The 17,540-nt window shown below is 38.0% G+C and overlaps 1 protein-coding gene across 3 annotated transcripts; it reads right to left on the bottom strand.

Annotated features, from left to right (window-relative positions):
- Nucleotides 1-1,490: 1,490 nt before the first annotated feature.
- LOC128514778 (NLR family CARD domain-containing protein 3-like) lies at nucleotides 1,491-15,658 on the bottom strand. 3 transcript variants are annotated; one of them, XM_053488631.1, is made up of 10 exons: nucleotides 15,560-15,658; nucleotides 15,286-15,369; nucleotides 14,642-14,758; nucleotides 12,419-12,523; nucleotides 11,965-12,013; nucleotides 11,607-11,808; nucleotides 8,708-10,478; nucleotides 6,235-6,408; nucleotides 5,356-5,532; nucleotides 1,491-2,148 (listed from the first exon to the last, which is right to left on the bottom strand). In XM_053488631.1, exons 2-10 carry the CDS (start codon nucleotides 15,324-15,326, stop codon nucleotides 2,118-2,120), a joined length of 2,667 nt encoding a protein of 888 aa, XP_053344606.1. In that variant the 5' UTR covers nucleotides 15,327-15,369; nucleotides 15,560-15,658; the 3' UTR covers nucleotides 1,491-2,117. The 3 variants fall into 3 exon arrangements, with proteins under 3 accessions (XP_053344606.1, XP_053344607.1, XP_053344608.1); XM_053488632.1 differs by having other exon boundaries at nucleotides 12,419-12,520; XM_053488633.1 differs by lacking the exon at nucleotides 12,419-12,523.
- Between the last annotated feature and the right edge of the window lie 1,882 nt (nucleotides 15,659-17,540).

The raw sequence follows: 17,540 nt of genomic DNA, 5'->3' as shown, positions 1-17,540 counted from the left end.
CCTACAAAGCTGAATAGTAAGTGCTCTTGACAAGTGTACTGACTTGGTTTTGACCAACTCCCTGGTGATCGGAGGTGACCACGGATTACACAGCCTCTGGAACTGCTTTATTTTATATTATTTGATAAAAACTGTTAATTTCATACAAATTTCCCAAAGTTATCCCAATAGTAATGATGAGGTTTCCACTGTTCATTAATTACCTTTATTGTTTTACAGTACGTACATTTTCAGAGAGGACTAATAGAGTACATAGAGTGTTGTACGTGATGGACTGTGGTGTAAGGTTAATAAGTACTTTTACTTTGTTACTGTACTTAAGTACAGTTTTCATATATTTGTACTTTTGAGTAGATGTTTGAGCAGCTTTTTTACTGGACATTTTATTTATTTATTTATTTATTTATTTATTCATTTTACTTTTACTCCACTACATCCTACAACAAGTATCTGTACTACATTTCTGGATGGTGTTGTGTTACATAATGGTGTGTAGCATTTGGAGCAGTAATTCTGCCACCTACTAACTATTACATGCAATTGCAGGAGTTGCCTACCCTCTGAAACCAGTGAGACTTTTACTATAACTTGGTTATCGTAACTAAGGCTACTTTGAGCTATTATAAGATCAGTACTTTAGATACGCAAGTTTACACATAAACACTTTTGGATTTTACCCAAGTGGAAATGTAAATAGAGGACTTTTAATATGAAAATTTATTTGAGTAATATTTTGAGTAATAAAGTATCTATGTTTTTTTTATTTAAATACAGTATTTGTGTACTTTAACCAGCACAAATGCGAGGGCAATTACATGAGTAGTGTGCTTGTTTATTTGTATATAAAGATGCAGCTCAGCGGACAGCAGCAGTAACATCTAGCCTTGTAAAGGCAAGAGTGTGTGTGTGTGTGTGTGTGTGTGTGTATGTATGTGTGTGTGTGAGTGTGCGCGCGCGCGTAATTTGACAATGTGCTCCTTCACTCACAACACACACACACACTCTCTCTCTCTCTGTCGAGATTTATCTAATTTACTTTTTTTAAAAGGTAAAGTGCAGATGAATGGGTTTCATTTTTACTTTATATTTTGTATTAATTATTTTTATGTATTTTTTGGGCTGTAGAACAAATAATTTGAGTTTCCATTATTTCTTATGGGAAAATTCTATTTGGTTTACTAGTGTTTTGGAATACGAGCCCGCTTCCGGAACGAATTACCTTGTTCTGTACACTTTTTCACTTCCTTCAGCCCTGATTAACAAACAGATTCATTATCTTACACCAAGTCAAAATAATCAGTTGCTATTAGCTATACATTTTTTTTCAACAGAGTAGGACAAATTAAATTATTATAAAATTTTTATTTAAAATTAATTTTATTTTTATTTAAAAATTTATTATACAAACTAAATTATTATAGAAATCATTTGTGTCCAAAAGTAACAATGTAGCATTCAAACACATATTTCAGGAGATCTGCATTCTAACATGGCACTGTACAGTACTGTTAATCCATGACAAATAGTGACACTTGGTCTTTTTTTGTTTATTGACTGAGAGGTGTCCCAAGGGTTCAAGGGTGTGTCAAGGGTTCACTTGACACATTTACAACACAAATACCTGAAAAGTGCTTCAACCAGGGGTCACCTCACATCACTAACTACAGGAACACGATAAGGATTTGAAACAGAACAAAGCAATAAAAAAATTTTTTTTAAATAAACAAAAAAACAGATACGTGACAAAAAAAACCCTCAGGAACTCAAGTGCTTAAATAACCACACTAACTATCAAAAACATATATTACTGTCAAAAACAATACCATAGATGTGACAAACACTGTGAAGCAAAGTCAGTGTGAACACAATGAGTGATAGTCACATTGTAATAAACAGAGTGATGCCATATTGAGGAGCATCACTGCCTTAAAAATAATTACATCAGAATAGGAAGCTTAAATAGATACAAAACATGAGACAGTATTTCTGTAATCATTAAAATAACATTATGTGCTGTGTGTTCTCCAAAATCAGTACCAGAGAACTGAAAAAATCAGTTCTTCAAAACTTATTTTTCTCTGGAATGAAAGGGTTTATGATGAGACTGCCATCATGTGTCATTCCTGGGGGGGTTCATATATCTCAATGCTGTAAGACAGAAAACAGGACAAACGTTAATCACAGTCAGTCATCAGCATCCTTACAAACTAAATCAGCTGTAACAGGATGAAATCCAAAATGTCCAATCCAAAAAAACAACAATGGTATTAGGTTGTTTGTGAAAGTTATTACTTATTACAAAATGACATTTGATAATGTGGGAAAAGTGTGGATGTGAGTGTAACATTGATGAAGCAAAAGCTCCCTCTTCATTTCTTTTGGGCTTTTCTTTAGTTTTTAAGAGTTTCACAACATGGTGAGTTGATAGCAATAACAAAGAACAATTAAAAGAAGAAACGACTAATATAATAACAGCTACACAAAAAAAAAAAAAAATTCAAAAGTCTGTTGAATACTTTGGAAGGAGGACAGCCAGACCGAGCGTTTAATTTTGCCATATCTGTGAAATTTTACATCGCTAGAAGCTTTCTATTTTTAACATGTACAGTACATTTACATTTATGGCATTTGGAAGACACACTTATTCAGAGCAACTAACTTTTATCTTATTATACATTTTATCTCATTACACATCTGAGCAGGGGGGAGCTGACGGCCCCACAGTTGCAGCTTAGTGGTACTGGGGTTTAAATCTATGAACTTCTGATCACTAGTCCAACATATATTAGATTACTGTATTGATTGTGCAATATTAACCAGTGTTCTTGGTTCATATTTAATGTGCAATAAGGTATTCAAAATGTTTAGTGTGCAATATGGTCCGTACTGTTTTAGGACTCTTTTTATTTTTAAACATAACATTTACATTTTATTTTATGCATCTTATTATTTTTTCCTTATTTATTACTCTTTCCTTTCGACTGGATAACAACTGTGGGCAACTGCAACCAAGTCCAAGCAATTTTCCTCTGGGATTAATAAAGTTTTTTGAATCTTGAATCACTCCTCACTGAGTTTTTTTTTTTTTTTTTTAATCCCTGGTAAACAGTCCCATGGATCACACTGAGGCACTAAACTAAGTTTAATTTATGTTTGTTGTCTAACAATAGTTCAAAACATAGTTATAAATTATATTTGTATTTATTTTAAATGGTCACATGACTATTATTCTGCTTCATCATACATCCCACTGCTGAGCACTGCTGCTAAATCATCTCTATTCAGCGGTCTGCCGGTCAGATTTGATCAGTCACGCGAAAGTAATCAGACAAACACGCTATCAGGGTGATATTTAAAAAAAATAGTGACTGTACAGTATACACATCATAAAGAGTGATGTGTCATGGTTTGGGGGGGGGGTTCTTGGCAAGAGCCCCCTCAAATACATGTCTGGCCCCCTCAAATCAAAATTTTGTAATTGTTAAGAAAGCACATGTTAATATACTGACAAAATGATTATATTACAAGTTGATCAACTGATCTGCGGTAGCAGAAAAAACCCGCCGAAAAAAGGGGGACACTACACAATACGGTATTAGCCTTCATTCACAGGGTGGAGTGCGCGCGCGCACATAAACATCCAATCACCGTCCGTATGCAAATGAGTCATGACGTAGCCTAACGTAGTGTCGTGTCAGAGTTCAGAGGTCACGGAGCGGAAAGACTGAAGAAGAAGCTGCAGCGTTTTTTCAGTTACAACAAGCACAGAGTCCACGTGCGCTGAACTCGACAGACTGAAGATAAATGACCGTTATCGGACAGACCCCTAGGTGAAGCCCCGCCCACACTGTAGTTCATGGATGAATTAGTGAAAGTTTTTCCGAAGGGAAATAGGAGACTGTTGTTTAGGAGTGGATTGGAGAGAAGAGAGCTGTTCATTTACTATAAAAAAAAAAAACAGTTCTGTAAATATTCTACTGTAGTTATAGTGTGATAAGTCTTACTTTAGGTGAAACGTTTTTGAGAATTAGACCATCCAGCTAAGATAATTTAGGATATTTTGGATTAAAGATATTTTATTTTGTTTTATTTATTTAATTTAAATTTTTCAGTTCCCCCCTGAGGGATTGCCACCCTATTGTGGTCAGGGGGTTTTGTGCCTCAGTGACACTAAGATCTATACCAGCTGGAGCTTAGTTTCAAGTGAGACCCAAGTTCAGGGGTGGGCAATTATTTTCCCCCAGGGGCCAAACGAGAAGCGGAAAATAATGTAGAGGGTTGGGCCAAAAGTTTAAAATCTACTCTGGTTATTAATTTTATTTCTACATTGAAATGAATAAATGGCATTGTTTACAGGAGCTGGTAAGAGTATGTGTTATGGTTAGATAATGAGAGAGTGAGGTTGTTTTACAAAAAAACTGAATTTATTCAGTGAAATTATGCAAAACAATGGTAAGTGTAACTCTTTTTCAGTCACATTAACACCACAATGCTTTCTGTTTTTTAACTTTCTTTACTTTCTATTAAGATACCACAATATCTTTGTATGGCAATAATAATGTAACATAACTCACAACATTTTTGTCCAACAGTGCAGAAAAAAATAAAGTAAACATGTTTCAGAGATTTGAGAGATTTGATTTGATTTGAGAGAAATCTAGCCTCTGTAGAGCTTTAACAAATGCATGTTTTAGTTGGAGATGTGAAGGACATCTGTCATTTATACAAAATTTTGAAAGTAGGTTTTATCTTCTTTATTCCAAGATTCTGACTTTCGCAAGCCAGTCATTTGGCCCACGGGCCTTAAAATGCCAGAGTCTGCCTAAGTTGGACAGGTCTGAAGGTAGAGGCCTGACAAAGTGCAAGCCACTTCTCCAGGCTTTGGACGCAGCTAACAACACAATTCAGCAAAGACAATACTGTTACTATAAGCACAGGGGAAAAAACAGTGCTCGAACATGATGTGTACACATGATGCCCCTTTTGGTCTGGTCTAGAACCGGCCCTGGATGTGCATCTCTTTTTTCCGTTTTGAAAATCGCAGAACTGTGATTTCCCTTCGCAGATGAAGCAGTGATTGGCGCCGCTCTGAACATACAAGGGATTGAAGGCACTCTGATGCAAAGAACGTTTGTATTGTCAGTTGACAGTACATTTGCCAAATGATATTTGGGGCGGGGACCAGGGGGGCAATCATATTTCGTGGGGGCATGCCACCAATGCCCCCCTCTAGAACCGCCACGGTCAGTGATTTGCACAAAAAGCCTCAGCACCTTAGCGAAGTTTGGTAAATATTATATCTGTGTGTGTGTGTGTGTGCACGCGTAAAAATGCAGGAAGAAGTCAGTAACTCACTGTAATTTCTTCAAGCTACATTCTGGATCTTTCTGTAGATCTTTCAGCAGCTTCACTCCTGGTTCTTCTGTCTTATTACCAAAGAGATATAATTCATTCAGTTTAGATGAGGGGTTTGCCTTTAGAGCTGAAGCTAGGGCAGCACAACCTTCAGCTGTAACATCACAGCCACACAGCCTGCAGAAAGAAAAAAAAACTCTCATATTTCGCACACTCAGGTGTACCATCAAACTTCACCACAATTAAAATTACAGCAGATTAAAGTACATGAACACACACATTGCTTGACCTTTCTATAGTAACCCCCGAAATCCTAACCAGCCTGGCTTTAAAGTAGCACAGAAACTGCCCTAATGATCATTAATAAGAGGCTTCAGCTTAGCATCCTTTCAGCAGGCTTTGACATGGTCAATCTCAACACACTCCTGTCTATCCTTATGAGTCTTGAAATTTATGGCACAGCTCCATGTGGGTTTACTTCTTACCTAAAGTGATCGCTAAAGTAACCAGGTCACATAGAGCAATGCTCCACACAGATGCTTCACTGGTGTCCCACAAGGCTCAGTACTCTTTTTCAGAAGATGATTATGTTTAGTCGACAACTCTTCATGAATGCCATCTCATCAGCTAAAACTAGATATACACTGAGCTATAGTACGTACTTGGGAATGTATCCTCAAATCAAATGCTTTGTGTGACCTCCCTAGACAAAATTTACATTTGCATATTTACTTTTTGTCAGTACATGCAGACAATGCACTCTTCTTCTTGCCACACATACTTAAGATAAGATCTGTCAAAGAGTAGATGTTTGTGTGTTTGTTATTAATTTCGTGATACAAACATGCGTCAACATCTGTGTATGTGTATTAATCTCACAAGAGCATCTCCAGTTGACACTCAGGATTCCGCAGTCCATCAGAGAGCAGCTTCACTCCTGAATCCTTCAGGCTGTTGTAACTCACGTTTAGTTCTCTCACATTTGAGGAGCTTAAGCTGATCATGGAGGCAAGAACTCTACAGCCTTCATCTGTCAGGTTACACTGACGTAGGCTGAAGGAGAAGTGACAAAGTATTAGAATACAACCTCAAATATACAAACACCCATAATACAGCTAATCTTTAACGTATGTATGAAATCTCAATGTTTTATTAGATTTCCTGAAGGTTATTTTAATACTGCAGGTCATTAATAATGGAGAAAATAAAATTATATCAGTTTATACTTTTAATAATATAAATAAACATTATATAATATTTATACAAATACTATTAATAACTAAATTAGGAATAAACTAATTAAAATATTTGCTTTTATCAGTGCTAAATGTGGCCTGATTTCCAAACTGACTAAGAATTACACACACTGGACACAATCACACATGGACCCCAGTAAAATAAAAAAGGTTGTATAACAGTGGAACTGGCTCTGGGTGGATCTCAGTACAATTCCAAGCTTATGTATTTTGTGCACAAAATATCAGGTTACGGTGTAAATTTTCAGTCACCCAGGAAAAGTAGTTTGGAAGTTGAGTCAAATTGACTACATTTTGTCAACATTTCACTTCTAAGCCAAGTCTCAACAATAAGATTAGTTAGGGATCACAAATATATTCTCCATGGCTGTTTCTCACATGACCTGTATAGCCTTATTGGTTCACAGTAGAGAAAGTGAGAATGAGAGGATGTTGTTTAGGTGTAATGGTCACATGTATTATACAGTAAGTGACATAGTTAGTGACATCACTTCATTGATACTGCCGTATTGCCGGTTCAGTGCAAGAGAGAGACAGTCATCAGGGCTTAAATTTACCACACCAGAGACAAAGTGTGTGGTGAACTGCAAAATTCGATGGGATGAAAAATTAGATACAGTGTCAATCACATTAACATGTAGGAAATACTTACCCTATGAATTAAATATTAAATATCATAACGTTCATGCCAACTCTTTAAAATAAATAGGAAAAGTATCTGCGATTTTGCATGTCTATCATGAATGTATGACTTTTTCCTCATCTTTTAAAAAAATTTAAATTAGCAGGAAGTGATCAAAACTTCTTACGGATTCATGCCTGCACTTTGGTTTGAACCTCTAAGGTAAGACAAACTTCTCTTACTCTTGACAGATGGAAAGGGTAAAGAGCTGTATATGTGCATGACGTATAGACACATTTATAGAACGAGGCTGAATTCCCACAGTGTAGCAGCGCGCCAATATGCAAGTGGACAGCAAGCTTTTAATTAAATGTAAGAGATCCACAAGGGTGGATGTGTAAAATGGGAATAGGCGGCACCATGGAAAGTGGGAGATACAGTAGGTAATGCCTGCGGCCTTCACCTTTGTTGAGGGAAGGGTTTTCCACTTTTGTAGAGATGGATTCTTTCACCTGTCTTTTCAAACCTACATTTAAATTTAGAATTCAGGTACACCACTGATTCTGGGTGTCCTGAGGTATTCTTCCTCATGTGCCAAGTCATCCTCCTATGTAAAGGCTTTTTGCTTTCTCCAATATAGAGCTCTGAATATTCTCTGCTGCCTTGGACTGCATACACTATAATGCTTTTCTTTTATTTTGATGTTTGGTTTTCTTCCATTTCAAGGCCCACCTAGGAAAGCTGTTCTCAGGTGCCTGTGTCCCTTTTCTTGACCTACATGAAGGTATATTTCTTGTTATGTGGCTTAGTGTCCCGATGACTCCTAATTTGTGTTTCAGTTCATCAATAAGCCTATTCAGGTCATTAGACAAAAAATTCTGGAGAAAACAACCAACATCTCTTGAACTAAAGAAGTTGCTTGGGTGAGTATTAAAACATTTTAATTCAACAAAAAGAAATCCAGTTGTCATGACTCAACTTTCAGATAGAGACTGTCTGCTCTTTGCCTGCTGTGTGTGTGTGTGCACGCGCATTATTGGACACCGTGCCAGGCTGAGGCTGTGTTATCATTGTCATCAATGCTAGTTAGCTAGCTAGCACTAGTATAAGCCAACTTGTGAGGTAGCCTAAGATTGTATTGTTTCATTGAAACCATGGAGAGGGATTTGGTCTATATACAAATTATTTTGTACCCAACTGCTGGTAACCTCATCAAACTTCGTATTAACTAAATCACATTTCCAGTTATACAAATGCACACTTAACCTTATTGCACACAGTTAAAGCAAGGATTTCTGAGTGGCATGGCAGAAACCTGTATGCTCTGTCATCCACAGCTAAAAAAAATTATTCCCAGTTGCTCTATTCAGATTCTCAATAGCACACAACAATTGCATCACAGTTTAAACAAGATACAATGTTGTGTTAAAGTACAAGCCAAACAGGCATAAACATTTTTACATAAAACACTCACAGAGCTTTTTTGGATGCCTTAACCACTGGCAACAGCCTCAGCAGGCCTTCCTCTGATGGCTCATATTTCTTCAAATGAAATTCATTCAGCTCCTGTTCTGAGTTCAGTAACACAAACACCAGAGCTGACCACTGAGCAGGAGAGAGTCTGGTTCCACTGAGACGACTGTTACCCTTGCTGTTCACAAAAGTTTGTACTTCCTGCACCAGAGACTGATCGTTCAGTTCATTTAAACAGTGGAACAGATTGATGGATTGCTCTAGAGAGGGATTCTCCCTGATCTTCTCCTTTATGTATTCATTGACAGTTTCCTGTTTGCTGTGAGAGCTGCTTCCTGTCACTGGCATTAAGCCTCGTAAAATAGTCTGATTGGACTCCAGTGAAAGACCCAGGAGGAAGCGGAGGAACAGGTCCAGGTGTCCATTCTCACTCTGTAAGGCCTTGTCCACTGCACACTTCAGGAACTCAGACATGTTGGATTTGCTGAAAAGATCAGAGGTTTGTTGTTCTGTTACATTTCTGCTGATGAAGGAGAGAAATGCGTATAAAGCAGCCAGAAACTCCTGAACACTCAGATGTACAAAGCTGAACACCTTCCCCAGGTGAAGCCCAGACTCCTCTCTGAAGATCTGCGTACACATTCCTGAGTACACTGTCACTTCTCTGACATCAATGCCACACTCTCTCAGGTCTTCCTCATAGAAGATCAGGTTTCCTTTTTCCAGCTGTTGAAAAGCCAGTTTTCCCAGAGCCATGATATAATCTTTGCTCCGCTGAGCATCAGGGTCACTTTTCTGATGGTACTTTTGGTTTCTGTGATTAATTTGAAAGATCAGGAAGTGTGTGAACATTTGAGTCAGAGTCTTGGGGATCTCTCCACTTTCTGATCCACCCAACATTCTCTCTAAAACAGTGGCTGAGATCCAGCAAAATACTGGGATGTGGCACATGATGTAGAGGCTTCTTGAAGACTTCATGTGTGAGATGATTTTATTGGCCAAGCTCTCATCATTGATCTTCTTTTTGAAGTACTCCTCTTTCTGAGGCTCACTGAACCCTCGTATCTCTGTTAGCTGGTCTACAAATTCAAGTGGGATCTGATGGGCTGCTCCAGGACGGGAGGTGATCCAGACGAAAGCAGAGGGAAGCAGGTTCCCCTTGATGAGGTTTGTCAGCAGCACATCTATTGAAGCTGACTTGGTAACATCACACACTCTCTCATTGTCCTGGAAATTTAGAGGAAGACGGCACTCATCCAGACCATCAAAGATAAAGAGGACTTTGTAGGCCTCCCAATTTAATAATCCTATTTTCTTCATTTGAAAGAAAAAATGTTGAAGAAGATCCATCAGACTGAGACGTTTCTCCTTCACCAGATTTAGCTCTCTAAAGGGAAGTGGAAAAATAAAGTTGATGTCCTGATTTACTCTTCCTTCCGCCCAGTCCAGAATGAACTTCTGTACAGAGACTGTTTTTCCAATTCCGGCAACTCCTTGAGTTAGCACACGTTTGATGGACTTGTCTTTAAAAAGATCATTACATTTGATGGGTTTCTCCTGTGTTTCTGGCCTCCTGGAGGCTGTGTCGATCTGTCTCACCTCATGTTCATCACAAACATCCCCACTCCGACCCTCTATGATGTAGAGCTCTGTGTAGATCTCATTTAGAAGTGTTACACGTCCATGCTGTGAGATTCCCTCATTAATTCTTTTACTTTTATCTCCCAGGTTAGATTTGAGTGTTTGCTGAATTTCTGAAATCGGGTCCAGCTCTAATAAACAAAGAAATGAAACATTTTAATCCACAATTAAATTTCATGAAATAAACTAAGGAATGAGCTCTATGGTCAGTTATTATTACTATTTTGCATAGACGGCCTATTATGCCCTTAAAATCAATCATGTCAGTGATTGATGAAACTAATTGTCTCTGGCTCTAAATGGGGTAATGCAGTGAGCACGGACCAACATATGGAATTTTTTTTTTCAATACACATTTGCCATTGTAGCAAAAGAAAAAGAGATTGCTACAAGTCATGTGTAGCTGCTAGTCACTGACATTAGTATACAATTGTATTTAAAAAGTTCCATCTCTTGTATTTACATTTTTTCAATAGTTTTTTCCATTTTTATATTCAACTTTAACATGTAACCTGCTCTCCTGGGTGCATTAGTGATGGCCGTGCATCTAAATCTTTTTCACCCCTCCCTCACACAATGGCTCACTTGGAATGCAGACTTCCCTTTAGCAAGTGTTTGAAGGGACGGCCGTATCACCCTCTTTACATTGAGGAGCCTGCAGGAGCCGCTGTTCACACGGTCCCACTCTGGCTGCCGCCATCACTCGCCAGCCAAGTGGCCACATACCAGCTGGGCATAACCTCCGGACCTGCACGTGCATGTCCTCACTTCTTTGCTCCCCTTCTTTCCTTCATCCTTCCCAAAAATCCCTTATTTTTGCAATAAAACTATCCTCTTCCCATGAGACCTCACCTCATGTCTGTGTGTCTGTGGTGCACCACAAGCCAAAGATCTTACATTACAGTGGTAAAGAATGCGGGCATGGGGCACCGACAGAACTTTGGTTGAGTTCCTATGAGTTCCAGTTCCATTCCTTATGTTTTTTCCCTCTACCTGTTAACACATACCTAAATGCTTCAGACCAAAAACTCCTGCTTTTAAAGAGATCTGCACACCTGCTGCTGAATTAATAAAGGGTTGATGATTAGCAGCACCTAACATCCTATGCAACCAGTTTTTCCCATAGGGCCAGGCAGGTTTGGACAGCTTTTTCCCTCCATAAATGACTGCAGTTTGTATTTACTCCATTGTATCCAACTGTATCCATTTTGCAAGCACAGAGACAGTGCAGTGTTAAGTGATGGGTTTAAAGCTCTTACTGTTCTGCAGTGTGTTAGCGAGATCAGTGTGCTTCATGCTCTTCAGGACGTGCAGTGTGATCTTCAGCACTCCCTCTTTAACATGAAGATCCTCCTTATCCTCCACCTCTCTCCCAGTGCATGCTGGGTCATCTGGACTCAGGAGCTCCTTAAACCTCTTGAGCTCATTCTTTATCAGAGTGATGACTTTGTCTTCTACCTCCTGGTTAGAAAAGTGCAGGAACAAATAGAAACATTACACTGGTATAATGCAGGAGAGGATACAGTAGATACAACTGTAAATTACTATTAATTTAAATTTATAAAAATCTAAAAGCTACTCACACACAAGTAACACAGTACAGTATAGGATACACACCTTTAATATGGACTCCACCTGATTTTTCTTTAATTTTTTTACTTCTGATCTGTTAACAAACAAAACACATCATGTAATATAGACTGGATTTAAAGCTACAGAACACATATTTACAGACACAAAGATTTTAAAAATATCCTTTCACGTCATGAAACAACTCAAGTCAACAACAGCTATGTGCGTTACAGCTGTGTTACACAAAGAGATACAATTTGTTAATTGGTTTAAAAAGTACAAAATCTGTGAATAAGATATAAATTGTCTGCGTATTAAATATACTCCATAAGTAATGTCTTCTTTCATTATAAATACTGTCATTAACTGAATAGCCATAGTGAGGCAATTACAGGCTTACAAACCCATGTGTTTAATCGGGAGTTCAGTAACGCTAAAGATTTTTAAATAAAGTTTATTATTTATACACATAAAACAGAATACACAGCACTGTACTGACCTCTGCTCAGTAGAACATTTTACACCCCTGAAGCCCACCGGACATTCCCTTGAGTGGTCAGTCTTCATAGACACAAGGCTGGGTTCTGGTGAGTCTGATCTTCTGCTTCTCATCATAATAAAATATAGATATTATTAGAATGAGGAAATCTCTAATAATAATTAGGGAAAAGTACATCTTAATAGGAAAAATGGGAATGTGATTGAAACTGAAGGCAGTTATAGAGGCTAATACGAGACGACATACAGGTTACTTATTTATACCACAATTATAAAGAAAAACACTTTATTCGTTATACTATTAACACCATGAGATATATTATTTGCGAATTGACATAAATGCCATTTTAATGTAAACTACGTGTATTTGACTGGCCTGTGTTGTCTAAGGCGATGCTAACTTTTGAACTCAACGTTTCCTTGGCTTAAATCAGAGCTATATTCACTGCTACATTATTAATCAGCCTGAAACAAAATGCAATGTTAGCCAGCTAGTAAATTTAGAGATACAGTACAGTTTATAAATACAAATGTGTTCCCATGAAATGGTGTGTATTTAACCTGTGTGAAGTCGGCACCACTGCACCATTAGAAATGTAACAAAACCACATCGTTTCATTTGTGTATGCAAAATAAAGATTTTTTTCTCGTCCCAATTTTGAGATATTATCTCAAGCCCACATGAGATAACCTCACAGCAACCTGCTGTATGCTCAAAATGTACAGTTAATTTTTGGAAGGGGTTTTAAATGAACTGTTCTTTCAGTAACATCTTAATATCTCAATTATATGAACAGATCATGTCAGATATATAGAATGTTATATTCTCTGGACACACTCATGTTGGGGAAATATGTACCATTTATTCAATACATAAATAAGATACAGTGGAACCTTGTATTCTGAGCATTTCGCAAGACGAGCGAAACATTTAAATACATTTTGACTCGGTAACAAATATTTAAATAAAAACGAGAAGAATTGTGGGTAATCGTCTCCCATGGTCTGTCTCAGTGTGCTTGTGTCACTTGTATAGTCAACATCTGTGCGCACGTGTACCGTTTACCATAACACTGTGACCACGTGTGTTTGTGCATATAGCATATTTTATTTTGTGTGTGTGCACGTGCGATTGTGTGAGTGAGAGTCTCTCTGCAAATTGGTGTGTGTGTGCGTGCGCGTGTGCTCTTGTGTGAGTGAGGCCGGGTGTTTCAAAAAACAGATTTTTCTCTGCAGTTTTGGCCTTTTGTCCACACGCAAACGCAGTTTTGGTTGTTGAAAACAGAGCTTTTGGGAAACTCCATCCAAAGTGAAGCTTGTTGTAACGTCACTTTGTGCCGATGATGTCATTGTCTAGACGCTAGACTAGTGCGCTAGACTCCTTGATTCGACGTCAGCTTTGTTTATTTTGTGTAATAGTGGACGTATGTACAGTAAACTAGTGATTGTGTTAAGGTTGCCTACTGGACTTTTTACATGCGTGTACATACACACACAGTTACTCACATGTTATGTTAATGAAACAAAGGTGCCTAAGTGTACTGTGAAGCTCATTGCTGCTACATACAAAACTCTGAAGCTCAGACCACACAGAGTAACTGGTGGTTTTAGACGAGACCCAGTCAGACTTCTACATAGCGCAACCAGTAAAGTTTGGTCTAGGCTTCTGATTGGCCCCCTGTTGATTAGGGATGCTCCTGACAGCACTTAACAGGGCGTTTTGCGTTTTCATGTGGACGAAGATATTTTGAACATGTAGGTGGTGTAAAAAAATCTTTACATACCTGGCAAACTAGCTTTGTGTGTGTAAAAGTCATCCGAAACAGTAACCACCCCCCAACCCTCTAACATGCCCATACGCACAAGCTGCTTCCTTCTCTACTCTCTGGTCTCAATCACTACAGCCACGAGTGCAGGTTAATTAGTTTTATTTTGAATATATATTTTTTACTAATTATTTTTATATGAATATGTTTGGTTCGTGCAATGAATCATCTGAGTTTCCATTATTTCTTATGAGGAAAATTTACTTTGATATACGAGAACCAATTATGCTCACAATCCAAGGTTAAACTGTAAATAAACAGTTTAGTTCTATATAAAATATGAATAATGTATTCTTGCTACTTTAAATACCACCACTAATCAAGTCACCAGAGTAAGGCACAAATCCTACTAAAGTAGATTTTACATAAAATGAGAGAACACACAGCACTGTACTGACCTCTGCTCAGTAGAACATTTTACACCACTGAAGCCCACCGGACATTCCCTTGAGTGGTCAGTCTTCATAGACACAAGGCTGGGTTCTGGTGAGTCTGATCTCTTTCTCTTCATCATTCTAAAATACAAATATTATTAAAATTAGGTAATCTTTAATAGTAATAGGCAAAATGTACATCTTATATATATGTGTGTGTGTGTGTGTGTTTTCCCTTTTAATACCATAAGTTCCCATGAAATAGTGTGTATTTAACCTGTGTGAAGTCGGCCCTACTACACAATCAGAATATTAACAAAACCACATCATTTCATTTCTGCACTGCTTTTGTAAACAAAATAAAGATTTTTGATGATCCAGTTTTTGAGATATAAGAGTAGGTGACTGTAACTGGATACATGTCGGTTTCATCGTCTAGGAAATTAAAATGCTCTTTTCAAAATAGCTACCTGGCACAATAATATTAACAGAATAACTTTGATGAGCAATTACTTAAAAATAGAACTTTTAATACCCGAGAATTAAATGAGTAGGCTACAAATGGTAATTTTGCACAACTGGTACCCAAAAGACTTTTTTCAGATCAGGTTGGAGGCCGACTTCATACAGATGTTCATTTATTGCTGGTCAACATAAAAGTAACAAACCTCTCGTCCTGTTCTCCGGACACACTCATGTCGGAGTTCATGTCTCTTCCTCCGGGTTCCAGCAGGACATGCGTTTACTTCACTCTAACAACAGTGTGTTAAATGTAACCCTGTATTAGCATATGCTTCATTTATATAAAAACACCAGCGTATCAGGTCAGAAAGCAACTTTGTTATTAGAACTTTCTGGTTGTTAAAGGGCTGTTCTACACCAATCCAGCTTTAGATGATTATAAAGTCCATAAATCCAGCTTTAGATGATTTAAATACGTACCGTGTTCTTCTGTCTGGAAATGATTTTATTTTGTTTTTCGTCACACAAAATGGAGCTGCTGAGTTTTACTTTCACTTATGTCTAGATAAGGAAGTGTTTGAACACATACAGAGAGAGAGAGAGAGAGAGAGCGCCCCCTGCTGCTAAAATCTTTCTTTGCTTTTAACCTCTAGCACATGTTTTATATAATAAAGGGTGGAACTGCAGAGAAGCAGAGAGTGTTTACTGCAAGTCTCTACTTGTTAACTGATTTTGGAGTCAAAATGTTTATCTGCCACTAAAGTTAAAACCCGTCTTATACCATGACAGAATGAGTGTTCAACCACAGGGACACTGTGCAGCAGGTTATTACAAATCTGACAAAAATAATATGAGTAGATACTAGAAGTAGAAGTTGTTCATGGATCCAGTCACATCTTTATTTGTCATACAAATTCGAGAAATTCCTGAACATTTCTGCCTTTATTTTGGAAATGTCTCAAAGATCTGTTAAGTCCATTTAAACTTAAATATATTTTTAAATAACTCTGTGAACTCGGCAAATTTAAAGCATTTTTTTCATAAAAATAAGGTTAATGTATTATTACAACTATAATGGTTTGCAGTGTAGGAATTAGGAAAAAGGTACAACTTAACTCTACATCTCGCCATGCTCACAGGCAGTAAAAAGTCCCTTATACCGACTTCTGTATTCCCACTATGCATCACCCTCACTCTGATACTTATACGTGTTTCCTCACACTTTTCGCACTCACTTACATATTTTTTTTTATTCTGTAAAGCTCCTATTTTACAATGACTATTGTTAAAGGCTCTATACAGTGGTGTGAAAAACTATTTGCCCCCTTCCTGATTTCTTATTCTTTTGCATGTTTGTCACACTTAAATGTTTCTGCTCATCAAAAACCGTTAACTATTAGTCAAAGATAACATAATTGAACACAAAATGCAGTTTTTAAATGAAGGTTTACGTTATTAAGGGGAAAAAAAACTTCAAATCTACATGGCCCTGTGTGAAAAAGTGATTGCAACCTTGTTAAAAAAATAACTTAACTGTGGTTTATCACACCTGAGTTCAATTTCTGTAGTCACCCCCAGGCCTGATTACTGCCACACCTGTTTTAATCAAGAAATCACTTAAATAGGAGCTACCTGACACAGAGAAGTAGACCAAAAGCACCTCAAAAGCTAGACATCATGCCAAGATCCAAAGAAATTCAGGAACAAATGAGAACAAAAGTAATTGAGATCTATCACTCTGGTAAAGGTTATAAAGCCATTTCTAATGCTTTGGGACTCCAGCGAACCACAGTGAGAGCCATTATCCACAAATGGCAAAAACATGGAACAGTGGTGAACCTTCCCAGGAGTGGCCGGCCGACCAAAATTACCCCAAGAGCTCAGAGACAACTCATCCGAGAGGCCACGAAAGACCCCAGGACAACATCTAAAGAACTGCAGGCCTCACTTGCCTCAATTAGGGTCAGTGTTCACGACTCCACCATAAGAAAGAGACTGGGCAAAAACGGCCTGCATGGCAGATTTCCAAGGCGCAAACCACTTTTAAGCAAAAAGAACATTAAGGCTCGTCTCAATTTTGCTAAAAAACATCTCAATGATTGCCAAGGCTTTTGGGAAAATACCTTGTGGACCGACGAGACAAAAGTTGAACTTTTTAGAAGGTGCGTGTCCCGTTACATCTGGCGTAAAAGTAACACAGCATTTCAGAAAAAGAACATCATACCAACAGTAAAATATGGTGGTGGTAGTGTGATGGTCTGGGGTTGTTTTGCTGCTTCAGGACCTGGAAGGCTTGCTGTGATAGATGGAACCATGAATTCTACTGTCTACCAAAAAATCCTGAAGGAGAATGTCCGGCCATCTGTTCGTCAACTCAAGCTGAAGCGATCTTGGGTGCTGCAGCAGGACAATGACCCAAAACACACCAGCAAATCCACCTCTGAATGGCTGAAGAAAAACA

Source organism: Clarias gariepinus, chromosome 27 (genome assembly GCF_024256425.1).
Source record: "Clarias gariepinus isolate MV-2021 ecotype Netherlands chromosome 27, CGAR_prim_01v2, whole genome shotgun sequence".
NCBI classification, from domain to species: domain Eukaryota; kingdom Metazoa; phylum Chordata; class Actinopteri; order Siluriformes; family Clariidae; genus Clarias; species Clarias gariepinus.
The sequence above is the reverse complement of the archived record's forward strand: the minus strand, read 5'-3'. Positions and strand labels throughout refer to the sequence as shown.

Excerpts from the sequence above, each read along its gene's own strand:
- LOC128514778 (XM_053488631.1), bottom strand. The coding sequence starts at position 15,326 with ATGAACTCCGACATGAGTGTGTCCGGAGAACAGGACGAGAG. Across the intron at positions 11,809-11,964 it reads AGGTGGAGTCCATATTAAAG|GAGGTAGAAGACAAAGTCAT; the intron begins GTGTGTATCCTA and ends TTTTCTAACCAG. Across the intron at positions 6,409-8,707 it reads AAGGCATCCAAAAAAGCTCT|CCTACGTCAGTGTAACCTGA; the intron begins GTGAGTGTTTTA and ends CTTCTCCTTCAG.